A 26,772-nucleotide genomic window follows, 5' to 3' on the forward strand; every position below is an offset into this window, starting at 1 on the left:
ACTAGAACTATCTGGGGAGCAACAGAAATTCTGCAGGGAGGGTATGTGCCAGAAAAACTCCTTTATTACCATCTCCCTATTATATATTTCTATTCTAGGGTTAGTGTTAATGTCAGGTCTCATTCTTAAGGCAGCAAAAGGCCTGGAGAAGTAGTGTAAGTTTCATCTTCATTTTATCAAGGATGAAATCAAAGCAAGGAGCTGTGACTAGGACAATACAGTTAGTCTAGGGCATAACTCCCAACCACGCTGGGGAAAGCCCAGTAGGAACACAGGGCTATAGTTGGCTCAACCCTTATTCATGACAACGTGTTTCACATCATCCAAAAGTTTTTGTACAAGTCTCTGTAGTGACCAGCTGATACTGCCTGGGAGTTATTTCCATTTGTTCAGTCCCTGAGGGGAGAGAAAATGGAATTATTGCTTTCTTACAGTTCAATTAGGCAAATGTGGATAGAGGGTATTGAACTTAGTTCACAAAGGGTGCCAAAATCCACACTGCTCCTTTAAAAAAAAAATGCATGAAAAGTTACAGCAAGAAGTCAGGGCCTCAGGCTGGGCATGTGGCTCATGCTTGTAATCCCAGCATTTTGAAGGGCTGAAGTGGACGGACCACATGAGGCCAGGAGTTTGAAACCAGCCTGGCCAACATAGTGAAACCCTGTCTCCACTAAAAATACAAAAATTAGCTGGACATGGTGGCACACACCTGTAATCCCAGTTACTTGGGAAGCTAAGGCATGAGAATCGCTTGAACCTGGGAGGTGGAGGCTGTAGTGAGCTAACTGCGCCACTGCACTCCAGCCTGGGTGACAGAGCGAGACTCTGTTTCAAAAAAAAAAAAAAGAAGCCAGGGCCTTGGATTTCACAAACTAATGTTTCATCACCTTCTTCCCCACCTCAAGATAACTGCCAGGACACTAGGACACTCTTTTTTGTTTAATACTTAAGACAGGTGAAGAGAAATCATTCGTGGGGTCTGTCCTTCCCATAGTCCTTTTGATCACAGTTTTCCCATGAGCTTCAAAATAAAAGACTATAAACTGAAGGTTTACTTTAAATTACCTAAGTCCCTGAAATAGAAGAGTAATTTATTTTTAGTATTAAAGAGATTAACAAGTTGTCTCATTATTCTGACTTATCCATATTCAAAACTCACCTATTCAGAAAACTGCAAATCCATAGTTGCTAACAATCCGTATTTAACCATTAAGAAAGGATTTACAACAATACAAGCTATGTACATAGGAAATATCAGAGAGTAGAAAGTGCTAACCAGAGGTACCCAGAAAAGCTTTTTGTGACTGAAATAATACTTCCTGTCTAAGGTTCAGGAGTAAGATGCTTCTTTGGGGGCTGAGAAATTAACATGAGAAACCTTTGGTATCCAAACTGGACTTCTGAGCTCTTTGCCATGGCATTTTTGGCTAGTCTAACGCAATCATTTGGAGAAAGCAACACCGAGGATGAGGTGGAAGAATTCTCAACCTCGGACCAATCTCTGGCCCCAGGGTTAGGACTGAGAACAAATACACTCAAGGGCTGACTTTGAATGGCAGTGGGACAACTAGGAAAACCAATCACTTAGTATCAAGTCAGGCCTGTTGTGAATACCCAGGTTGGCTCCATCCCAGGGCCCTTGTACTGAGACCCTCGGAAGAATGATAGGTGAGAGGATGATACAGCTAGAGTTATGTGACTTAAAGGTAGCAACCCACAAGGATGGCAGCAGAAGTCCTTAACAGTGACCTTCAGATCAGTGACACAACTCCACTGTTAGTGGCAGCAGGGCTGAGTAAATCCCTAATAATTTCGGGTTAGGCAGGATCTTGACTCATATAACTCATGGCAGAAGCTACAGGTTCTACTCTATAAAATCTCTGTATACATCCAAGAGGTTGGGACACTCAGAGAGAGTGGCAGAACACATGGTCTTCAAAGATCTGCTTCTCTGTAGCTGGGAAGATCTTGTCACAAATTGGACAATTCAAACAAAGGGCCTGCATCTGCTGTTGCTCCAAGGTGTGATCACAAATATCATCTGCTTTGCAGATAGGGCATTTCTTGATGGAGAGCTGGGAGGAAGAGTAAAGAGGTCAGTACAAATGTAAGCTATATGTGGCACAGATGTGGCCATCCTGTCTTCCACTATATCCTCAGTGCCTAGCATAATGACTGGCACATGGTTAGGCGCTCAAGAAATAGTGAATGAATGAAGAGAATGCACATTTGGAGATACTTACCAGGCTTCATCTAACCCCAGAATTGAAAGGGCCTAATATTGCTGAGTAGCCAAAGTAGCTTCTAGCCTAGAAGGGGCACTGGACAGAACTTGTTTGGCTAGCTGCCTGGTTCAGATCTCCTCCCTACTTATGCTACCAAACAGCTTAAAGGTATAGATCCTAAGCAAAATGCTGATGGATAAACTGTGCTTTCTTCTCCCTTCCACAACAGGCTGGCTCAGCCTTGGACCCAGAACAAACGGATCCAGCTGACTTCCGGAGTTATCAAAATGAACCTGTCTCCCTATGGTTCTCCCATGAACTGGAAAAGGAAGGGAAATTTTCAGGGGCTTTGTGGGAATATTCTCATGAATCAAATACTTACCTGGCTGGGGGAAGAACTTTCTTGGATACCTGAGAAGAATCAAAAAGATTTCATTCAATAAGAAAACACCACCCTAGCTTCTTCTCATATGTACTGCTGATAGAGGGGATCTAGGTCAATGATAAGGTGAAAAGAAAACATAAATAATGAAATCTTTTTTTTTTTTTTTTTTTTTTTTTTTTGAGACAGAGTCTCGCTCTGTTCCCCAGGCTGGAGTGCAGTGGCGTGATTTCGGCTCACTGCAGCCTCTGCCTCCTGGGTTCAAGCAATTCTCCTGCCTCAGCCTCCTGAGTAGCTGGGATTACAGGTGCCCACCACCATGCCTGGCTAATTTTTGGTAGTTTTAGTAGAGACAAGGTTTCTCCATGTTGGTCAGGCTGGTCTCCAACTCCTGATCTCAAGTGATCCGCCTGCCTCGGCCTCCCAAAGTGCTGGGATTACAGGAGTGAGTCACCACGCCCAGCCTAAAGTTGTATTTTTTTCTTTCTTTCTTTCTTTTTTTTTTTTTTTGAGATGGAATTTTGCTCTGTCATCCAGGCTGGAGTGCAGTAGCACGATCTCAGCTCACTGCAAGCTTCGTCTCCTGAGTTCACACCATTCTCCTGTCTCAGCTTCCCAAGTAGCTGGGACTACAGGCGCCTGCCACCACGCCTGGCTAATTTTTTGTTTATCTATTTTTAGTAGAGATGGGGTTTCACAATGTTAGCCAGGATGGTCTCGATCTCCTGACCTCGTGATCTGCCTGTCTTGGCCTCCCAAAGTGCTGGGATTACAGGCGTGAACCACTGTGCCCGGCTGAAATTGTATTTTCGTTAGCTGTGCGTGTGTATATTATATATATATATATACACACACACACACACACATACACACAGGCTTTATATATATATGTGTATATATATGTTATACAGTCAGAAAAACAATAAAGCTATTTTCAGAGTAGGGAAAATGAGATTTTAATAAAAATAGTAACAATTTAAGGACAATCTGAGAATAGATTTTAAGACTGTATCCACAGACAGGTACAATGGCTCACACTTAAAATCCCAGCACTTTGGGAGGCTGAGGTGGGTGGATTGCTTGAGCTCAGGAGTTCGAAATCGGCCTGGGCAACATGGCAAAACCCCAACTCTACACAAAATACAAAAATTAGCTGGGCGTGGTGGCTGGCGCCTGTAGTCTCTGCTACTTGGTAGGCTGAGGTGAGAGGATCGGTTGAGCCCGGGAGGTGGAGGTTGCAGTGAGCTGAGAGGATCTGTTGAGCCCAGGAGGCGGAGGTTGCAGTGAGCCAAGTCCACTACTACGCCCAGCTAATTTTTGTATTTTTAGTACAGACAGGGTTTCACTACGGTAGCCATGCTTGTCTTGAACTCCTGACCTCAGGTGATCTGCCCGCCTTGGCCTCCCACAGTGCTGGGATTACAGGCATGAGCCACTGCGCATGGCTACAAACTTAATTTTAAAGAAAAAATAAACTTGTTACCTGTTACAAACATCTGGTTGTAACTCTAAAGATAATGCTGCTGCTTTAAAATGCCACAAAAAGCAAATGAGATCTCATATTGCTTTTGGAGACAAATGAGAAAAGCTCCCTGTTTGGCAAGGACATGTTACCCTAAGTCCTTTTCACCCCCATTTCCTGTCCTACCACCGAGGAATCTCTGCGGAGCATGTTTCTGCTGCCCTTGGTCAGCCATCAGGGTGGCTGCTGTATCTACTAGTTCCTGGGCGGCATAACTTGCCTCTCTTGCTACCATTTCAAAACCTTAATTAGCTTCTTCAGCTTTGTATGTGTATATCTTCTACATAAAGACATTTCTCTGATTTACACATTTGGAATATAGCCACGGGACTCAATTTGTGTCTGCTGCCTCTAGGCGAATGATCTGATTTGTGTCTTCTGGATTCAGATTTATTTCTCAATTAACACTTCTCGCCTGGCAACCTTTCCATTGGGTCCTCAGCTTCTGCCCAGCAAGTCTTAACAATGAGACTGGTCTTAATGAGCACCTCAGAAACAAAAATTTAGTAGGGGAAAGGGATGCAGGCAGGGTCCTTCCAGTTGGAATGGGAAAGTTGTCTTACCAGAATACGGGTTTCCATAGACAAGTCCTGGATTTTGTCCTGCGCCTCCTTCATCTGAAGTAGGTACTTGATACGGCAAAGAATTAAAATCCAGACCCATGTAACTGAGCAATCTGCTGTTCTCCCTCTTCAAAAGCTAAGGATAGAGGATGTATAGACATGTTGAAAGACAATACCAAGAATGGCTACCAGGAACTGGCTAGGAGATGTCCCTCCCAGGTAGTTCTCAATTAGCAATGTGGCACTGGAGAAACTCAATAATCGATAATCCATAATTCTTCAGAAGGGAAGGCAGCAGTTTCAATATTCCAAAGATCTAAGTTCTTTATACCTGAATTTATTTATTTATTTTGAGTCAGAGTCTTGCTCTCTCTCCTAGGCCAGAGTGCAGTGGCACCATCTTGGCTCACTGCAACCTCTGTCTCCCAGGTTCAAGTTATTCTTATGCCTCAGCCTCCCAAGTAGGTGGGATTACAGGCACCCATCACTACGCCTAGCTAATTTCTGTATTTTTACTAGAGATGGGGGTTTCACCATGTTCTCCAGGCTGGTCTCGAACTCCTGATCTCAAGTGATCCGCCTGCCTTGGCCTCCCAAAGTGTCAGGATTACAGGTGTGAGCCACTGTGCCCAGCCTATACCTGAATTTAAATATATTTACTACATTTTGTTTATATTAATACAAAAAAGAATTTTAAATCTCTAAATACATGCCAACTAAAGGGAGGAACAAATGTGTGAATATATGAAAGTGGCAGGAGCTATATTAATACTGCAACTATTCTGATAGATATATCAACATTGAAACTATTGTGTATTATTATTATTGTTGTTAAATTTGTTTTTTTTAGAGACAGGGTCTTGCGCTGTCACCCAGGCTGGAGTGCAGGGTGCGATCATAGCTCACTGCAGCCTTGAACTCATAGGCTCAAGCAACCCTCGCACCTCAGCCTCCTTAGTAGCTGGGACTACAGGTGCATGACACCATGCCTGGCTGACTTTTTAACTTTTTGTAGAGATTATAGACTCTTGCTTTGTTGCCCAAGCTGGTTTCAAACTCCTGGCTTCAAGTGATCGTCCTGCCTTGGCCTCCCAGTGTTGTGTATTATAGAGAGCAGCATATTTTTTCAATTTCCTTCCTAGAATAATTTCTTACATAATGTAAATATTCACGTGAAATAATTTTTCCTTCTTCATGTCTTATCCCATTCAAATGGATATACCAACACAGAGAACGAGTAAGAAGGCAGGGTGGGAGGGAGGTAAGGAAAAAGAAGAAAATTACTAAAAGTGGCACAGACAGCATTTAAAATTCTTAGGAAAAGGGAAATAAGCAAATTTCCCTTATCGTCTTAAGAGGGTTTTACTACGGTTCTTAACAAAGCTTCCAAATACCAAATCTTTCCCTTCGTTTTGCAAACTGTGTGTGCACCTGCCCCCCAACAATCAATCAACTAACCTAGAAAAAAGGGATTTCAAACTCAAGGTATATATTAAGAGAATGGGAATAGGCCAAACACAGTGGCTTATGCCTGCAATCCCATCACTTTGGGAGGCTAAGGCAGGCGGATCGCTTGAGCCCAGGAGTTCGAGACTAGCCTGGGCAACATGGTGAAACCCCCTCTCTACTAAAAACACAAAAATTAGCTGGGCATGGTAGTGCGCACCTGCAATCCTAGCTACTTGGGAGGCTGAAGCACAAGAATCGCTTGAATCTGGGAGGCGGAGGTTGCAGTGAGCCAAGATGGCACCACTGCACTCCAGCCTGGATGACAGAGCGAGACTCTGTCTAAAAAACAGACAGACAAACAAACAAAAAAACCAAACCAAAACAAATAAATAGAGAATGGGAATAACAAGACTAGAAAGAGAACCCAAAAGGCCTTCTGCAATTATGAAACACATTGGCATAAATGATATAATCAAAAGTAGAAATTGAGGAAGAATTATTGTTTAGTAGGTATGAAGTTTCAGTGTTGCAAGATGGAAAAGTTCTGGGGATCTGTTGCATAGCACTGTGATGCACTTAACTCTACTGAACTGTATACTTTTACATTATTAAGATGGTAAATTCTATGCTTTTTTTTTTTTTTTTTTTTTTGAGACGGAGTCTCGCTCTGTCACCTAGGCTGGAGTGCAGTGGCACGATCTCAGCTCACTGCAAGCTCCGCCTCCCAGGTTCATGCCTTTCTCCTGCCTCAGCCTCCTGAGTAGCTGGGACTACAAGCGCCCGCCACCACACCTGCTAATTTTTTTTTCTTTTGTATTTTTAGTAGAGATGGGGTTTCACCGTATTAGCCATGATGGTCTCAATCTCCTGACCTCGTGATCTGCCCGCCTCAGCCTCCCAAAGTGCTGGGATTACAGGCGTGAGCCACCGCGCCCGGCCACATTGTGTGTTTTAACCACAATTTTAAAAAGAAAAAAATAGTAAAAATGATCACTAGGAGGCATAGGCCAGAAGAATTATAGAGGGTAAAGATCAGGAGGCAGAGGTTGTAGTGAGTCACGATTACGCCACTGCACTCCAGCCTGGGCAACAGAGTGAGACTCCGTCTCAGAAAAAAAGATAAGTCTGGGTGCCATGGCTCATACCTGTAATCCCAGCACTCTGGGAGGCCAAGGTGGGCAGATCACCTGAGGTCGGGAGTTCGAGACCAGCCTGACCAAAATGGAGAAACCCTATCTCGTGCCGGGCGCGGTGGCTCAAGCCTGTAATCCCAGCACTTTGGGAGGCCGAGACGGGTGGATCACGAGGTCAGGAGATCGAGACCATCCTGGCTAACACAGTGAAACCCCGTCTCTACTAAAAAATACAAAAAACTAGCCGGGCGAGGTGGCGGGCGTCTGTAATCCCAGCTACTCGGGAGGCTGAGGCAGGAGAATGGCGTGAACCCGGGAGGCGGAGCTTGCAGTGAGCCGAGATCCGGCCACTGCACTCCAGCCTGGGCTTGGCTGTGAGCTTGTGACTCCATCTCAAAAAAAAAAAAAAAAAAAAAAAAAAAAAAAAAAAAGAAACCCTATCTCTACAAAATAGCAAAACTAGCTGTATGCAGGCATTCTTGCCTGTAATCCCAGCTACTCAGGAGGCTGAGGCAGGAGAATTGCTTGAACCTGGGAGGGGGAGGTTGCAGTGAGCCAAGATTGTGCCATTGCACTCCAGTCTAGGCATGGTAGCAGGCACCTGTAGTCCCAGCTACTCAGGAGGCTGAGGCAGGAGAATCGCTTGAACCCGGGAGGCGGAGCTTGCAGTGAGCCGAGATCGCACCACTGCACTCCAGCCTGGGCGACAGAGTGAGACTCCATCTCAAAAAAAAAAAAAAAAAAGAGGGTAAAGATGAAGAACTGATGAACTGATGGAAGTACAGATACAGGAGTAGCAGCCAGAATGCATGGACACTTATTCTTTGATGCTGAGCAAGAACATGAGAATGGGCCGGGCATGGTGGCTCATGTCTGTAATCCCAGCACTTTGGGAGGCCAAGGCAGGAGGACTGCTTGAGCTCAGGAGTTTAAGACCAGCTTCCCTTTCCACCATCTTTCCGCGCCGCCACAATGGTGCGCATGAATGTCCTGGCTGATGCTCTCAAGAGCATCAACAATGCCGAAAAGAGAGGCAAATGCCAGGTGCTTATTAGGCCGTGCTCCAAAGTCATCGTCCGATTTCTCACTGTGATGATGAAGCATGGTTACATTGGCGAATTTGAAATCATTGATGATCACAGAGCTGGGAAAATTGTTGTGAACCTTACAGGCAGGCTAAACAAGTGTGGAATGATCAGTCCCAGATTTGATGTGCAACTCAAAGATCTAGAAAAATGGCAGAATAACCTGCTTCCATCCCGCCAGTTTGGTTTCATTGTACTGACAACCTCAGCTGGCATCATGGACCATGAAGAAGCAAGACGAAAACACACAGGAGGGAAAATCCTGGGATTCTTTTTCTAGGGATGTAATACATACATTTACAAATAAAATGCCTCATGGAAAAAAAAAAAAAAAAAAAAAAAAGACCAGCTTGGGCAACATAGCAAGACCTTGTCTGTACTAAAAGTAAAAAAAAATTGGCTGGGCATGGTGGCATATGCCTATAGTCGCAGCTACTTGGGAGGCTGTGGCAGGAGGATCACTTGAGCCCAGGAGATCAAGGCTGCAGTGAGCCAAGCTTGTGCCACTGCACCCCAAGCCTGGGTGACAGAGTGAGACCTTGTCTCAAAAACAACAACAACAACAACAACAAAAACAACAAAAAAAAGAACATGAGAATGACTTTGACTTCAAATACAACCACTTTATTTTCTGCCATATCATCTTCAGTCAATCAATAATAAATGTTGGTTGGATGAATGAATGAACCAATGAATCAATGAATCAATGAATGCACAGCATTTATTAGGGGCCTACCATGGGTCCAGCACTGGTACAGACCACCACTTCTGCTCCTGGTTTGGCAGCAGAGAAAAAGGAAAAAGTTGTGCTGAAGGAAAGGAGTTCCCTGCTAGCATAAAGTTATGTAGGACGTTATTCCCATATCCCCCAAGGCAACACATATTAGCTGTAAAGTTAAAAGCAAAAATAAGTTAGCTCTTCATCAGTGTGGCTTCTTTCAAGGTGACTATTGCCATGCCAAACAAGTTTCAGTTGTAGAATAAAGACAGGGTTTTGTGGTAGATTAGGAAATTAGATTAAATTTACTCTTTGTTTAGGAACAACTGTTTCACCCACTGTCCCAGAAATGGCCCTTAATTTCTTATTTTTTATCACTGCATCTCTGGGCCACCCTGCTCCTTCCCCTTAAAACCTTGGGGTTTTCTACCCTCTTTCACACACTTACATCATTTTCTCCTTCCAATCTCTCTTTCTCTCTCTGCAGAGCATTATATATCATTTTCTTCTCACTCAGTCTTCTTGACAGGTCAAAGTTTTCATCCTGTCAACAATAAAAAAAATTAGGACTAGGATCACATATTGCAGTCTGGGTACAAGGCGGGAAATTGTAGAGGATCTGGGATTGCAAAGAGGGGAGACTGAGATGGAGGAGAAGGCAAATGGGAGGAAGCAATGGTACTATGGGCAGGGTGCTAAATTAAAGTGACTTAAAAAAAACACTTGAAGGCCTGAGCTGGCATCAAGATGCCAGTTTTTTTTTTTTTTTTTTAACTGAGGGTATAAGTGACCAAGGAGGGAAAAAGCAACCTTGGGGAAAATCTCAAGACTGATTTATCAGAATTAGGGATAAATGAAACCTTGTTTAATCCCACTCAACCATGAAAACTATCTTTGTTTTGAATAAACATCTCACTCAGTGAGGCCTGAAGCACTTAGGTTTGGGTTGATGTGATTCCTTCCTACAGTGTGAGGATAGGTATCTGAGCTCAAGTTACATGAAGGAAGAGGGAACACAGGAGGGCATTTGTCCAAGGATACAAGGAGCTCAGACTGCGGTCTTGAGCATCCCAGTGTGATAGGTTGACCTAACTGGTTTCATGCTTCAGAGTTTCCCATCTTCTACCTGCATACATACACATGCGCATACCTCACAAACACACTTAAGCTAAGCCTACTAGTTGTGGTTTTTGATCCAAGATTTTTTATTTGAATGCTGGTGCCCAAACTGCTGTGCGTGTCTAGCCGACCCTGAGGTAGTAATGCGAGAGGGGGCTACCCGGTGACAGTGCTGACTGCAGGCTCCTTGCTTCCCATCCCCATTGGCTCCTGCTGGCTCTTCTGGTCCTGCTTCACTTCCTCAAAAGGCAGAAATAAGAAAGGGCTCTCTGAGTCTGCACAGAAACCTGCTTGATAGTTACAAAAACCTTCCCTTAGACCTGTGGCTAAGTTGGGGCCTATATTTTCAGGGACCCCCACGCTACTTTCTGGCCATACACTACATCCCTCTTTTTAGTGGAAAGATAGCTTTCTCACCTTAACAAGGGTGTACAATCTTCTGGGCTTGGTCTAAAAACCACTAACCTTCGCACCCCTTGCTTTCCTGGGCCCCCTTATATCTGTCACCTACCAGTGCAGCCGCCCTGAGTTGCCTGATCTGTTTGTGAAGTCGTTGACACTCTTTGTACTTCTCTAAGAAACAGGCTTTCCCGGCCTCTACCTTTGCCTTAAGGCGTTCCACCTCTCGTGCTAACTGCTCCTCCACAGTTAGTGCCGCTTTCTTGTTCCTAGGCTCCTGAAGCATAAGACACACAGTCCTCATATTTAGTGGCCTTTTAGGATGTATGAGGAATTAGGATTGCTATCAGCCAGGTGGGGAGCCCCTAGGTATTGAAAAATATCCCATGAAAACTAAGAAAACTGGCCGGGTGCAGTGGCTCACACCTGTAATCCCAGCACTGTGGGAGGCCAAGGTGGGTGGATTACCAGAGGTCAGGAGTTTGAGACCAGCCTGGCCACCATGGTGAAACCCCATCTCTACTAAAAATACAAAAATTAGCTGGGCATGGTGGCAGCCACCTGTAATCCCAGCTAATCCCTCAGGAGGCTGAGGCAGGAGAATAGCTTGAAACCGGGAGGCAGAGGTTGCAGTGAGCTGAGATCAGGTCAGTGTACTCCAACCTGGGCGACAAAGCAAGACTGTCTAAAAAAAAAAAAAAAAAATAGAAAAAAAAAATATATATGTGTGTGTGTGTGTGTGTGTGTGTGTATATGTGTGTGTGTGTATATATATATAAATGTATATATGTATATAAAAGAAAACCAAGGAAATCCATACCCATCACAAGGTGGCTCAAATCTTTGAATGACTATAGTTTTTTTTTTTTTTTGAGACAGAGTCTCACTCTGTCGCCCAGGCTGGAGTGCAATGGCGCAATCTCAGCTCACTGCAACTTCTGCCTCCTGGGTTCAAGCGATTCTCCTGCCTCAGCCTCCTGAGTAGTTGGGATTACAGACACCCATCACCATGCCTAGCTAATTTTTGTATTTTTAGTAGAGATGGGGTTTCGCCATGTTGGTCAGGCTGCTCTCGAACTCCTGACCTCATGATCCGCCTGCCTCAGCCTCCCAAAGTGCTGGCATTACAGGCGTGAGCCACTGCACCCGGCCGGGACTATAGATTATTTAAAACAGTAATTTCTTTGCTACATCAGAGGTCACAAACTGGAATGTGCCTATAGAGAGCAGGCAAGAAATGTAATCGAATGAAGGAGTTGAATGCAACGAAACAGTGCAGACTGCAGCTAGATGGAGAGCTCATGACCCACCTACAGGGGACAGCAGCTACTTAGCTCTAGCTATTGCTGCTGCACAGGAATGTGGGCTCAGCATTGCTAGGTCCTCTCATTTCTCAAAGGAAGCTGGAAATACAAATTTTTATGGGAAATATTCCTATTTTTAAATGTTGATAACTACTTTATAAAACATATCTGTGTCTGACCTTGACCTATGATCTGCTGATTTGCAAACTTTGTTCTAGTCTTTCCTATATCACGCTAAAGCATACAGTATCTTAGATATAGTAGGTACTCAGTGATCGACTGGATGGTGCATATATGATGTGAATTACAATCCCAATGACTGGATATCCCTCGAACATCAGGATTTCTCATGTCCTTGGATCAACTAAGTAAATGGGGCTTCCAGGCACCTGTCAACACCAGGGGGCCTCTTCTTCAACCATATATTATAGGAAATTATTAGTCAATTAGGCTTTCATTCCTACGTAATTGATAATGATGATAATGCTAATATATTAATTATAACAAGATTTGCTTTGGGTGGTATATTTTCCTGTTATAGAGCCCTTTATAACCATTCGTCTGCCCCCATTGTAACTCTATAAGAAGAGGGTAGGGGTTATTCTGTGTGAGCCCTAGTCCAAGGATCTAGTTAACTACATCTTGTCATGAAGTTTAACTTGCAGTATTCCTTTATCACTTATTACACATTAGAAATGCCTACTTCTATTTGTTTTTATTTTTTTTTTGAGGCGGAGTCTCGCTCTGTGGCCCAGGCTGGAGTGCAGTGGCCGGATCTCAGCTCACTGCAAGCTCCGCCTCCCGGGTTCACGCCATTCTCCTGCTTCAGCCTCCTGCGTAGCTGGGACTACAGGCGCCCGCCACCTCGCCCGGCTAGTTTTTTGTATTTTTTAGTAGAGACGGGGTTTCACCGGATTAGCCAGGATGGTCTCGATCTCCTGACCTTGTGATCCGCCCGTCTCGGCCTCCCAAAGTGCTGGGATTACAGGCTTGAGCCACCACGCCCGGCCCCTAGAAATGCCTACTTCTAAACATTTTGTAAATCTCTGTCCTTTTGGCTAGAAAGCAAAACATCTAGAGGTGAACACTTTCTTACTTATCCTGTCCATCACCTGAAAATAGGCCCATATCCCTTTCTTCTATATCCCTATAGGCTCCCTCCCACATAACCATCCAAAGACAGACGTGCCATTAATTCCTGTTGTTTCTTCATTGCCGTAGTTTCATTCTGCTTCATTTCCTCCACTGTCTGCTCGAGCTTCTTCTGGTCCTTCCTCTGCACAAAAACAAATTTCAGTACCATTGCTGGGAAAACACACACACGCACACATACACCATGGAAGGGCCTGCTAAGCTAATGAGCAAGCAGGATGCAGAGGGAGAGGCAAGTCTTCTCTTGTCAGTTTCTAAAGAAAGCCATGAGCTATCTCATTTCAGACTGTTTCCTCTGAGCCCTTTCCTAGAGCCAGTGATATCCAGGCATATTAAAGAACATTAAAATGTTCTTTATACAAAGAACAATGTATATTTTCTTGCAAACGCCTAAAAGTATTGTTTTCTCCCATGACTCTACCTGTTCAGTTAAACTGAGAAAGAGGTGGCCATTTTCCTTTTTCAGGTGCTCTAACTGCTCTGTCTTATCTTGATCTCCCTGAACAAGCTTCTCCATTTCTTTCTCTTGAGTTGACAACTGGGCCTAAAATAAAAATAGTGAACATAACCAAGATACAAAAGAAGGAAAACAAAACAGGAACAATGCTTTTTAATGTACAATAACAAAGAGATGTGTTTCCCTAGCAACTCCCAACTGCCAAATATCCTGTAGAACTCCTTTACTTTTCAGCTCAACCTTATAGCCTAAGAATCTAAGGCTCAACTGAGTACAATTAGACAAACCACTCTTTAAAGCACCTCTTTAAGGCATAGCTTCCTAAAAATGAGAGCAGTTCTGCTATCTGCTTTATATTCCAGACTTTCGAGTACGATTTTGCTTGAAAAGATTAAAGTTTGATTATTGATATAGATGATTGTCATCTATATTAAGAGCTCATGGTAAATTAACTTAGTAATACACGAACAAATCGCTAAGTTCCTTGTGAATTACAATTTTTTTTTTTTTTTTTTTTTGAGACAGAGTCTTGCTCTGTCGCCCAGGCTGGAGTGCAGTGGTGTGACCTCTGTTCACTTCAACCTCTGCCTCCGGGGTTCAAGTGATTCTTCTGCCTCAGCCTCCTGAGTAGCTGGGATTACAGGTGCACCTGTAAATTAGCACGCTTAGCTAATTTTTTATTTTTAGTAGAGACAGGGTTTTGCCATATTGGCCAGGCTGATCTCAAACTCCTGACCTCAGGTGATCCACCTGCCTTGGCCTCCCAAAGTGCTGGGATTACAGATGTGAGCCACTGCACCTGGCTGTGAATCATGATTTTTTTTTTTTTTTTAAAGTGGGGGGGCATGAGTAGGGTGGAGGCTTACCTGGTTCAAGAATGGAAAATACATAACCTGAAACTTTAGTGTGATACTTTGAAAAGTATGCCATTAGGCACTCACTGCAATGAAATACATCTTTCTAGGCCACCAAATTGGAGCCATGGTAAGGCTAAGAAAATATCCTTTGACAAAGGTATGGCATTACCTACCTGAAGCTGATCCACTCTGATTCCCATCTTCTCATTTTCTGAGGACATCTTCTGGTTTTGTTCTTTCAGTCTGTGGAGGTGGAGATAACTATGTGAAAAATTCACTCACTGCAGGTCAGCTACCCCTGGCCTTAAATGATTTAAGGCTGGCTTGGCCCTAAGCCTGCAGAGTTATTTAAAAATCTACTAGTCTCCACTGCAGTCCTGTTTTGGCTTCCTGACTCCAAAAAACTGCAAGTATTCAATCCCTAAAGTTAATATTTGAAATCAGATCATTTTTCCTGACTATTCTGATACCAATTTTCTAATTCATGATTCAAAGGGCAGGGAGTCACACCTTCAATGTCATAACAGTGTTTTCTCGCAAATTCCAGAAATCTAATCTGACTGTATTTAAGGGTATCGATGGTACAGCAGCTCTTCCCCTCCCAGAATTATGGGACACACTCACTGAAGCAACTCTGTCTCCCAATAGTCCTTCTGTTCTTTCACTTTCAGTTCCAACTTCTTATTGATGCTCTGTAGGGTTTCTAGCTCCTCCTATAGATTGAAACACCATCAGAGGGACAGACTATTTCTATGACTTTTGAATGAGTATCTTAGGCAGGCAACAAATATTTATTGAGCACTTACTATATGTCAGGCATAGCATGACACAGCAGTAAATGAAATACTCAAATAAAAGGAAGATGTTCTTTTTTTTTTTTAAGACAGCGTCTCACTCTATCACCCAGGCTGGAGTGCAGTGGCGTGATCTTGGCTCACTGCAACCTCTGTCGCCTGGGTTCAAGCGATTCTCCTGCCTCAGCCTCCCAAAGCGCTGGGATTTCAGACATGAGCTACTGCACCCGGCCACAAAATGCTCTTTTTATATTAAAAATGCATCACCTTAATTTCTCATTCCACTGGAGCTTATAATTTGTTCATTAAATAAATATTTACTCAGAGCCTATTCCATACTAGACACTGTTCTTGCACTGCAGACACAACAGTGGACAAAATAGACAAAACTGCCCTTTTCCTAGAACAGTGCTGTTCAATAAGTGAGAGCCACATATAATTTTAAAATCTTAGTAGGCACATTTTTAAAAAGGTAAAAAGAAACAGATTAATTTTAATAACAGTGTGTGTATATATATATATATTTATTTAAAAATTTATTTTATTTTATCTTACTTTATTTTATTTTATTTATTTTATTGTTTTGAGATAAAGTCTTGCTCTGTTGCCCAGGCTGCAGTGCAGTGGTGTGATCTTGGCTCACTGCAACCTCTGCCTCCCAGGTTCAAGCAATTATCTTGCCTCAGCCTCCTGAGTAGCTGGGATTACAGGCGCATGCCACCATGCCTGGCTAATTTTTTCTTGAGACGGAGTCTTGCTCTGTCACCCAGGCCAGAGTGCAGGGGTGTGATCTTGGCTCACTGCAACTTCTGCCTCCCAGGTTTGAGCAGTTCTCCTGCCTCAGCCTCCTGAGTAGCTTGGATTACAGGCACCTACCAGCATGCTTGGCTAATTTTTGTATTTTTAGTAGAGACAGGGTTTCACCATCTTGGCCAGGCTGGTCTCAAACTCCTGACCTTGTGATCCACCTGACTCAGCCTCCCAAAGTGCTGGAATTACAGGTGTGAGCCACTGCACCTAGCCAAATGATAGTATATTTAACCCAATGTAGCTAAAATACCATTTCAACATATAAACAATTAAAAGGAGATATTCAGCTGGGGAAGGTGGCTCATGCCTATAATCCCAGCACTTTGGGAAACCGAGGTGGGTGGATCACCTGAGGCCAGAAGTTTGAGACCAGCCTGGCCAACATGGTAAAACTCTGTCTCTACAAAAATATAAAAATTGGCTGGGTGTGGTGGCGATTACCTGTAATCCCAGCTACTCGGGAGGCTGAGGCAGGAGAATCTCTTGAACCTGGGAGGCGGGGGTTGCAGTGAGCCAAGATCGCACCCTTGCACTGCAGCTTGGGTGACAGAGTGAGACTCCATTTCAGACAAACAAACAAAACTAATGCCTGTTCAAAGATACTGGTATAAGAGGGTGAGATCACAGGCAAAACAGAATATGGTGCTGGATAAGAGGCACCATCCAATTCTGATCTCCATGGTCCAAGGTCACCTATAACCAGCAGCCATACCTGCTTCTTTTGGAGCTCAGCCTGCATGTCTGAATTCTGCTTCTGGAGGCTGACACAGCTATCCTTCAGCTCCTGGTTTTCTTTGCAAAGCTCCTTGTTGTGCCGCTCAATCTCTTCTACCTCTCCCTACAAAAGAACATTCCATAAACTATATTCCAAGTCCCTCTAGCAGAAAATTCCCATAGGTTAGGATGGTGAGGGACTGGCTGGTTGCCATTCACTGCAGTGACATCTATGTACCCCAAATGGGGGCTGCTCCTTAATACCTAGGTAAGGGTATAACAGAGGTATGTCTTTATAACTGCAACAATACAAAAAAAAAAAGCCATTAAAAGTTAAAAGGAAAATTGACACAAGAATGTAGCTTCTTCTTGCAGACCATATTGCTTGTCTCTCCCAATGGACTTAGCTCCTTGAGGCCAAGGACAGTGTTTCAACTGATTCTTCATTGTGTTCCCAGTGCCTACAGTAGTGCTGGATGAAGAGTAGGTGTCCTGTTAAATGATGAAGTAAGAAAATGAATCTAATACTCATGTATGACAGATAGGCTGTAGGCCAGAACTGAAAGAGATAAAAATATTTGGTGCTTCTCTCCTCAAAGGAGCTTTTACATTTACCATGGTGATAAGATGTGTAGATGACAAAAATTAAACAACTGGAAAAGTTAAAAGAATAACTGAATGCCAGCTGAGTTAAAGAAGTTTTAGAAAAGGAAGAAATCACTTATTGTTATGATTCTTGTTAACATTCCTAAGTCATTCCTTAGTGAGTCCGCATGAGTACTATATGCATTTTTTCCAACGATACCGTTAGATATTCAATAAAGCCTTATTAACTCAAATTCCACCCTATCCTACATTGCTACTCATAACGGCAGTAAGGGATTGAGGTGAGAAGTTTTATAAACCTGAGTGGTAACAACCAGGATGTCTTCCTCATTTTCTGGACGGAACTGGAAAGGAATACTTGCTCCCCGGACCACGCCATCCTGATCCACATAGCAGAACTGGTAATACTCATCATCCTTGGGCAGGTAGTAAGCTGAAAACACAACATAAGTTTTAATCCAAAATAAGATCTATTCAGAAAAGTAAAATTCTGGAAGTCTTTTCATCTGCCCCAGAAAGCTCAAGCTGAAGGGAATTAATTAGTCTTGGCTACTGTCTTCAACACCTTTGATCCAGTATTTTTCTCACCTTTGAATTGGACTTCCTGCTGTTTAGCTGATTTGTTGTTTAGGTCAACGGGCAAAGTAACCCACATGAAGGTGTAATACTCACGGACTGTCTTCCATCCCACCTGCAATGACAAGAAGTTCTTATTTAGTACCTGAAAGGGGCGTGGGGAAAATCCTAATTGGGCTACATCTTCTTAAAATCACTTTTTATTTGTATATATTGAAAATATAGGCCGGGTGTGGCGGCACTTTGGGAGGCCAAGGCGGGTGGATTGCCTGAGCTCAATAGTTCAAGACTAGCCTGGGCAACATGGTGAAACCCCGTCTCCACTAAAATACAAAAAATAAGGCAGGCGTGGTGGTGTGCGCCTGTAATCCCAGCTACTCAGGAGGTTGAGGCAGGAGAATTGCTTGAACCCAGGAGGTGGAGGTTGCAGTGAGCCGAGATTGCACCACTGCACTCCAGCCCGGGTAACAGAGTGAGACTCCGTTTCCAAAAAAAGAAAAAATAAAATATAATAGAATGAGTTCATTATGACAAGATTCTCACACCAGGGCTCAAATCTTTTTTAATTTTTTATTTTATTTTTCACTTATGACAACTACATATGGGAAAACGTCTGATATAACCAAAAATTGGGGTGCACATACACAGCTCAAAATACAAGTCTTGGAAAGATTTGAAAACTAGCTCCTCACCACCCAGGAGAAAAGCTCCAAAAATTCTATCTACAAGTCAGAGATAGAGCTGAGACTGATTTAAGGGGAAAGTTCTGGGAATAGTAACCCTGATCCTCTTACAATGGTGTTCTTTGGGCTTCTAAATCAGAAATCACTTCTGACCTGCCCTCTCTATTGGTGTGTCCTCTAGTATGTCCAACTAAGCCCTGTCATATATCAACCTACTGCATTAAAAAAACCTCCATTCTTCTTTATAATGTCTGTTTTGGGGGCAGAGGGAGAACAGGGTTCTTAGATTATGAGGCACCAGATAAGAGATTCCAGGTCTATACAATTTTTTTTCTTTACTGTTTTTCTTCATGCATGCTTAATGATGGTTTTTTGGCAATAAAGATATTAACAACAATCTGGTAGTCATAAAGGCCTCTTCTAGGTATTGAATACGATAAATCATAAGACATAAGGATGCAGCAAAACATGCCTCAGAGCAGAAAGCTGGCTAAGTGGAAAATATTCTCACAAATGTGAAGGGGGTAAAAGATTGCTCAAATCTTATCTAGAAAATAAAAGCACACCAGAGAATAGAAAGCCAGCTATTGTGTCTTCAAGGGGACAACACTCAGCAAATGAGAAGCAAAATTACATTTATTGCCATATTTTGACCCTGCCTGAGCTCAGTAAGAAGAGAACTAAAAATAAATCCCATTTTTATATATTAAGGAATCAAAGCAGGGTGGAAAAGGCTATACCAAAAACTCATCAGAACATCCTAGGGCATGTTTTAGAGTCTCATTAATACACACCCCACTGCTGTAAGCATCTCAGAGCCACTGCAGCCTGTGGTGGTACAGGAAGCAGGAATTTTATGGAGTCCTCATTCACATCCTGGAGCTTCTTAATGCACTGTGACCGAAATATCATTGGGAAGACCTAAGAATTATTGCTGCCTTGGAACAAGGAAACAAATTCTAGCCACCTGCAATGTCTGTCCTTGGCTCCTCCATTTGAGTAGTCCTTGTTCCAGTTTGTCTTGGAAACATTTAAATGCCCAAGTCAAGGAGAGTATGAAGCATAGGATTATACACTGAGGGAAGGAAAGCAGACTGCTTCCTGCTTTAGGCCCCATCATCAGTGGTGACTTTCACTATAGAGAAGATGTAATGTATTTGTATGTATTAAAAACATTTACTGGCCGGGCGCAGGGGTGCATGCCTGTAATCCCAGCTACTCAGTGGCTGAGGCATGAGAATCACTGGAACCCAGGAGGTAGAGGCTGCAGTGAGCCCAGATTGCACCTCTGTACTCCAGCCTGGGTGAAGAGAACGAGACTGTCTTAAATAAATTTTAAAAAATACATAAAAAATAAAAAGATTTACTGAGTACCTACCTGGTGCCAGATACTACCAGTGTCTGGGGTGATGAGGAGTTGAATAGTCCAATTAAGACTACACTGAAAGAACACTGGGGAGAGCGTTTGAGGTGAGATGTGAAGGACGAAACTTTACAGTCAACTCTTCGTTCTCTAATTTACTATCTGTTGCTCAAAGGAATTCAGCAGAGTAGAGGAGAAAAAGCAGAGGTTTGGGAGCCAAACCTGCTTCACGGCTTATTCACTGTGAGGCCTTGGGAAAGTCACCATCTCTCAAAGATATTCATTTTACTTACTTACGCCCAAGAGATACTACTACCCACCTCAGGGGGCTACTGCACTGTGAGAATTTTTCTTTTTTTATATTTTAGATGGAGTCTTGCTCTGTTGCCCAGGCTGGAGTGCAATGGCATGATCTTGGCTCACCACAACCTCCACCTCCCGGGTTCAAGTGATTCTCCTGCCTCAGCCTCCCAAGTAGCTGGGATTACAGGCATGTGCCACCATGCCTGGCTAATTTTGTATTTTTAGTAGAGACAGGGTTTCTCCATGTTGGTCTGATTGGTCTTGAACTCCCTAGCTCAGGTGATCGACCCGCCTCGGCTTCCTAAAGTGCTGGGATTACAGGAATGAGTCACTGCACCCGGCCCACTGTGAGGATTTAATTAGGCAACACACACACACACACACACACACACACACACAGAGGATTTAATTAGGCAATACACACACATACACAGTGAGGATTTAATTAGGCAATACATACACACACACACACACACACAGAGTGAGGATTTAATTAGGCAATACACACACACACACATATCCTCAACAAAGGCCTAGCAAAGCATGTCCTCAGGGTAGGCATTCAAGTCAATACCTTTATGGACAATGGACATTAGAAGCCCTTCTTTAGCTTAACAATTATTTATTTATTGGTGTATGGTAATACCTCTGAAATGTATGAAGTATTCCAAATATAGACACATTTAAAATAAATTTTTTTTTGAGATGGAGTCTCACTCTGTTGCCCAGGCTGGAGTGCAGTGGCACAATCTTGGCTCACTGCAACTTCTGCCTCTTGGGTTCAAGCAATTCTCTTGCCTCAGCCTCCTGAGTAGCTGGGACTACAGGTGGGTGCCACCACACCTGACTCATTTTTGTATTTTTAGTAGAGATGGGGTTTTACCATGTTGGCCAGGCTGGTCTTGAACTCCTGACCTCAAGTGATCCGTCCGCCTTGGCCTCCCTCCTGGGACTACAGGAGTGAGCCACCGCACCTGGTCAAAATATATATATATATATATTTTTTTGAGACGGAGTCTCGCTCTGTAGCCCAGGCTAGAGTGCAGTGGCCGGATCTCAGCTCACTGCAAGCTCCGCCTCCCGGGTTCACGCCATTCTCCGGCCTCAGCCTCCCGAGTAGCTGGGACTACAGGTGCCCGCCACCACGCCCGGCTAGTTTTTTGTATTTCTTAGTAGAGACGGGGTTTCACCGTGTTAGCCAGGATGGTCTCGATCTCCTGACCTCGTGATCCACCCGTCTCGGCCTCCCAAAGTGCTGGGATTACAGGCTTGAGCCACCGCGCCCGGCCTGGTCAAAATATTTTTAAACATTTGTTTTTAAAAAGCCCAAGATTGGCCAGGCGTGGTAGCTCATGCCTGTAATCCCAGCACTTTGGGAGGCTGAGGTGGGTGGATCGCATGAGGTCAGGAGTTCGAGACCAGCCTGGCCAACGTGGTGAAACCCCATCTCTACTAAAAATACAAAAATTAGCCAGGCATGGTGGTGGGGCCCTGTAATCCCAGCTACCCAGGAGGCTGAGGCAGCAGAATTGCTTGAACCGGGGAGGCGGAGTGCCTGTAATCTCAGCTACTTAGGAGGCTGAGGCAGGAGAATTGCTTGAACCTGAGAGGCGGAGGTTGCGGTAAGCCGTGATCACGCCATTGCACTCCAGCCTGGGCAACAGAACGAAACTCTGTCTCTAAATAAATAAATAAAATAAAATAAAATAAAATAAAATCCAATTACTTAGTCACACTAACCACATTTCTTTTTTTTTTTTTTTGAGACGGAGTCTCGCTGTGTCGCCCAGGCTGGGGTGCAGTGGCGCGATCTCGGCTCACTGCAAGCTCCGCCTCCCGGGTTCACGCCATTCTCCTGCCTCAGCCTCCGAGTAGCTGGGACTACAGGCGCCCGCCACCACGCCCGGCTAGTTTTTTGTATTTTTAGTAGAGACGGGGTTTCACCATGTTAGCCAGGGATGGTCTCGATCTCCTGACCTCGTGATCCACCCGCCTCGGCCTCCCAAAGTGCTGGGATTACAGGCTTGAGCCACCGCGCCCGGCCACTAACCACCTTTCAAGTGCTTAACAGCCACACGTGGCTAGTAGCAGCAGTACTAGACAGTGAAGCTATAGCTCCATTGTGGAAAACTCTTACCAGGCAATGTGACCTATATGCTTTGCTACATATGAGGAAGAAGAAAAGCAACTACCATCTTCTTTCTAAGACAGAAAACACTCTGGTGTGTTGGCACACCTTTTAGTCTGATGACTCAATACTCTGCAGTCTCAAGAGCTGTCACGACACTTGCCAGTGTCCTGCTGTTGGCCACTATCCCTATCTCCAAACACCAGTCTTGCTACCTCCAGCTTAAATTGCTCATCAATAAGTTTGATGTTCCAAACAATAAAGGCAAAGGAATTCAATGAAGGATATAAATAAGCAACAGCTCCTTCTGAGTGCAGTTGAGAACGGTGTCTGATTTCAGGATGAACAGCACTGGCAAATAGGCACATGACATACTGAGGTGTCAAACCAAAGGTCACTGACATTGGGAGTTGGCAGTATACATTACTTAAAATTTGACCTTTATTTCCTGTCTCTGGAAATAGGAAGATTTGTCATTATGGTGTATGTGAGATGTATGAGAGAGAAAGACACGGATGGGAGAGCGAAGGGGACATAGAGAGTAAGCTAATTAAAACTTAAAAATACCATTCTGTACTTGAACTGATGGGGTGATCAGACACTGGAAGAGGTCACTAAGGGAGCTCATAACCTTAGAAATCATCATAAAGTAGTCAGACGCACTTATTCAGGAATAAACTTTTTGAACACAGAATGCCAATATCCTCAATATCCTTTCCAGATTTATGGTATTTGTATCAAAACAAACTAAACACCATACCAAGTAAGGAGGTAATGTTTACTCTCAGAAGTGACATATGAGGTCAACCATCTCAGTCAAGTCATACATAAATATTTCAAAATAGGATCATTTAAAAAGCATTTAATTTGGGAGGCTAAGGCGGGCAGATCACAAGGTCAGGAGTTCGAGACCAGCCTGGCCAACATGGTGAAACCTGGTTTCTACTAAAAATACAAAAATTAGCAGGGTGTGGTGGCATTCGCCTATAATCCCAGCTACTCTGGAGGCTGAGGCAGGAGAATAGCTTGAACCCGGGAGGTTGGGTTGCACTGAGCCGAGACTGCGCCACTGTACTTCAGCCGGGCAGTAAGTGAGACTCCGTCTAAAAAAAAAAAAAAAAAAAAAAAGAAATCAGTTAGGCATTGTTCTGCACACCTGCAGTCCCAGCTACTGAGAAGGCTGAGGTGGGAGGATCACTGAGCCTGGGAGGTTGGGGCTGCAGTGAACTACACTCCAGCCTGAGAGACAGAGCAAGACCCTATCTCAACAACAACAAGAAAGCATTTACATTTGGTGTTTGACAGCATAATAAGGATAGGCGTGGTGGCTCACACCTGTAATCCCAGCGCTTTGGGAGGCTGAGGCAGGCAGATCACCTGAGGTCAGGAGTTTGAGACCAGCCTGGCTAACATGCTGAAATTCCATCTCCACTAAAAATACAAAAATTAACCAGATGTGGTGGCAGGTGCCTGTAATCTCAGCTACTCGGGATGCTGAGGCAGGAGAACTGCTTCAACCCGGGAGGTGGAGGTTGCAGTGAGCTGAGATCACGCCATTGCACTCCAGCCTAAGTGACAGAGCAAGACTCTATTTCAAAAAAAAAAAAAAAAACAAAAAACAAAATTTGAGGATTACATGATTTGCCATCTTATTTTAGCTTGACACTGAAATGAAAACTTGAGTCCCACAGCACACGAGTATGTGAAGAGAGAAGTGCTGTGGAGCTTGACTAGAATTTAAAAATTGCCCACACATATTATACAAAATGCTTATAATACAAAGAGAGTCACACAGTCAGGTAACTAAGAATCACCTCTAGTTTCTGATCACTTGGTACTAAATTAATCACTTACTCTAAAGATGCCAATCCAATCCTTTTGACGAGGGATGAAATTCTGGGTGAAGGTATAACGACATGTGACGTCCCCTCCAGGGATGTAGAACTTCTCCACACTGTTAAAGATGACCTGAGAGAAATGACAGTGATCCAGCAAGACGGCTGATGTGGGGGGATCTTCAATGGTCTTCTCCATGGTAGGGATCCTGTTATGAAATGTGGAATAGAGTAAGGCTCAGAAAGCATTGTCTGAAATGTTGGCGATTTCTGGGCTTTCATCCAGAGAACATTCTGTGCAAAGCAAGCCAGGAAAAGCAAAATCCTGACAAATACTGAGATTACACAACTTGCTTTCTGTTTCACTTTGAGCCATCTCAGTCACAACTTCCTATGCTACGAGAATTTTCTGACAATATCTTTAACTTCTTCACCACAGGCACCACAACTCTCACATGAACAGAGGCTTATAGCTGCTTTGGTTCCCCTTTCTCTAACTGACTTAAATAAACAAGGCAGCATAGATAAAATAGCCTGAGCTGGGAACTGTGAAACTTAAATTCTAGATTTTTCATCCCAACAAGCCCTATGACTTTAGGAAAGTCCATCTCTCTGGATTTCATCTTCTATATTCAATCCCATTTATCCTATAATTATTAGCACCTTCCATATGTAAGATCCTCTGCTAGGACCTGGGGATGGGAATGAGAAGAAAGGAATGAGAGAAAATTATCTGACATGCAGTAGTGACAAGCACGGGTTCTAAATTAGAATGGTGGCGTTCAAATTCCAGTTTCACCACCTATTAAATTTGTGGCATTGGGCAATTTATTTAATCTGCTGGGCTCTGTGCTTGTTTCCTCATCTGTAAAATGGGGCTAAAAATAACATCTATCCCATTTAGTTTTTTGTGAGGCATAAGTGAAATAATGTAAAATGTCCAGCCCTTAAATCAGTGTCTGCCATTGTAGGCACTTCCCACCAAGTATATGCATGTTGAATGACAAAGTACTTAGCACAGAGTCTGCATAAAGGGTTTAAGAGACGTCAGTTATAGTTAGTTATATAGTTATTACTGTTGTAGTTGTGGGTTTTTTTTCCTGGTACAACCTTAAAAGGGGTCTCAATCCAATTGAGAGAATAGATGAGTATACAAATGACTGCCAAATGAATCGAATAAGAAGTGCAAAATGCTCTGGGGTTCAAAAGAGGGAGAGATGCAACTGCTTAGGAAAATAAAGAAAACTTCAGGGAATGAGAAGAATCTTAGATTAGCCGTCCAAGAGGATTAGGATTTTGACAAGTGGGTTTTTGAGTGAGGGCATTCTAGGTGAAGGAAACAGCATGAGTAACAACAAAGAAACAGAAAAATACAACCCACATTTGGAAGACAGCAAACAAGTTTGGATCCCTAGCTATACATGGGGATAATACCCTGTGTTTCACCTTTCTAGGTTACAGTACCCATAAAATGTGATCAAGAATAGGAAAGTTGTGGCTGGGCGCAGTGGCTCACACCTGTAATCCCAGCACTTGGGGAGGCAGAGGCAGGTGGATCTTTTGAGTCCAGGAGTTCATGACCACCCTGGGCAACATGGCAAAACCCCATCTCTACAAAAAACTACAAAAATTAACTGGGCGTGGTGGTGCACACCTATAGTCCCAGCTACTTGGGAGGCTGAAATGGGAGAATTGTTTGAGCCTGGGAGGACAAGGCTGCAGCGAGCCAAGATTGTGCCACTGCATTCCAGCCTGGGCAAGGGAGCAAGCCCCTGCCTCAAAACAATAACAACAACAACAACAAAATAGGAAATTAGGGTGGTGCATGCCTGTAGTCCTAGCTGTTCAGGAGGCTGAGGTGAGAGGACTGCTTGAGCCCAGGAGTTAAAGTCCAGCCTGGACAATATAGTGGGACTGTCTCTATTTAAAAAAAAAAAAAAAAAAGGCCACGCGTGGTGGCTCACACCTGTCCCAGCACTGTGGGAGGCCGAGGCAGGTGGATCACTTGAGGTTAGGAGTTCGAGACCAGCTTGACCAAGACGGAGAAACCCCGTCTCTACTAAAAATACAAAATTAGCCAGGCATGGTCGCACATGCCTGCAATCCCAGCTACCTGGGAGGCTGAGGCAGGAGAATTGCTTGAACCTGGGAGCGGAGGTTTTGGTGAGCCAAAATTGCGTCACTGCACTCCAGCCTGGGCAAGAAGAGTGAAACTCTGTCTCACACACACACACACAAAAAAAAAAGAAAGAAAAAAGAAGAAGAAAAAAAGGCCAGGCACGGTGGTTCACACCTGTAATCTCAACACTTTGGGAGGCTGAGGTGGGTGGATCACCTGAGGTCAGGAGTTTGAGACCAATCTGGCCAACATGGTGAAACCCCGTCTCTACTAAAAATACGAAAATTACTCCGGTGTGATGGCAGGCGCCTGTAATCCCAGTTCCTTGGGAGGCTGAGGCAGGAGAATCGCTTGAACCCAGGAGGCAGAGGGTGCAGTGGGCCAAATAATGCCACTGCCCTCCAGCCTGGGGGACAAAGTGAGACTCTGCCAACAACAACAACAACAAACAAACAAAAAAAAAAGAGAGAGAAACC

The 26,772-nt window shown here is 43.8% G+C and overlaps 1 protein-coding gene and 1 pseudogene across 7 annotated transcripts in view; one reads left to right on the forward strand and one right to left on the reverse strand.

The window, feature by feature from the left end:
* Positions 1 to 151: 151 nt before the first annotated feature.
* The window catches only part of CALCOCO2 (calcium binding and coiled-coil domain 2), a 34,717-nt gene continuing 8,096 nt past the window's right edge, over positions 152 to 26,772 (reverse strand). The window contains exons 2-16 of one of the 6 annotated variants that reach the window (XR_639072.2): positions 24,197 to 24,386; positions 17,878 to 17,980; positions 17,589 to 17,722; positions 16,682 to 16,807; positions 14,990 to 15,078; positions 14,539 to 14,608; positions 13,473 to 13,595; positions 13,089 to 13,175; positions 10,708 to 10,872; positions 10,357 to 10,436; positions 9,526 to 9,621; positions 9,096 to 9,133; positions 4,693 to 4,828; positions 2,608 to 2,636; positions 152 to 2,075 (exon numbers count right to left, since the gene is read on the reverse strand). Coding sequence is in view for 3 of the 6 variants with exons in the window: in XM_021928969.1 (XP_021784661.1) it covers positions 1,908 to 2,075; positions 2,608 to 2,636; positions 4,693 to 4,828; positions 9,526 to 9,621; positions 10,708 to 10,872; positions 13,089 to 13,175; positions 13,473 to 13,595; positions 14,539 to 14,608; positions 14,990 to 15,078; positions 16,682 to 16,807; positions 17,589 to 17,722; positions 17,878 to 17,980; positions 24,197 to 24,376 (1,506 nt within the window). In the remaining 3 variants the exon portion in view is untranslated. Of the gene's footprint in view, positions 2,076 to 2,607; positions 2,637 to 4,692; positions 4,829 to 9,095; positions 9,134 to 9,525; positions 9,622 to 9,852; positions 10,437 to 10,707; positions 10,873 to 13,088; positions 13,176 to 13,472; positions 13,596 to 14,538; positions 14,609 to 14,989; positions 15,079 to 16,681; positions 16,808 to 17,588; positions 17,723 to 17,877; positions 17,981 to 24,196; positions 24,387 to 26,772 lie in introns of those variants that run through there. The other 5 variants (XR_002518078.1, XR_639071.2, XM_021928969.1 and 2 more) reach the window with 5 other exon arrangements.
* On the forward strand, positions 8,190 to 8,702 carry LOC101019133 (annotated as a pseudogene). The gene has a single exon (XR_639069.4). The product of XR_639069.4 is annotated as a 40S ribosomal protein S15a pseudogene (transcript).

The sequence above is a fragment of the Papio anubis genome, chromosome 17 (assembly GCF_008728515.1).
Source record: "Papio anubis isolate 15944 chromosome 17, Panubis1.0, whole genome shotgun sequence".
Lineage (NCBI taxonomy): Eukaryota > Metazoa > Chordata > Mammalia > Primates > Cercopithecidae > Papio > Papio anubis.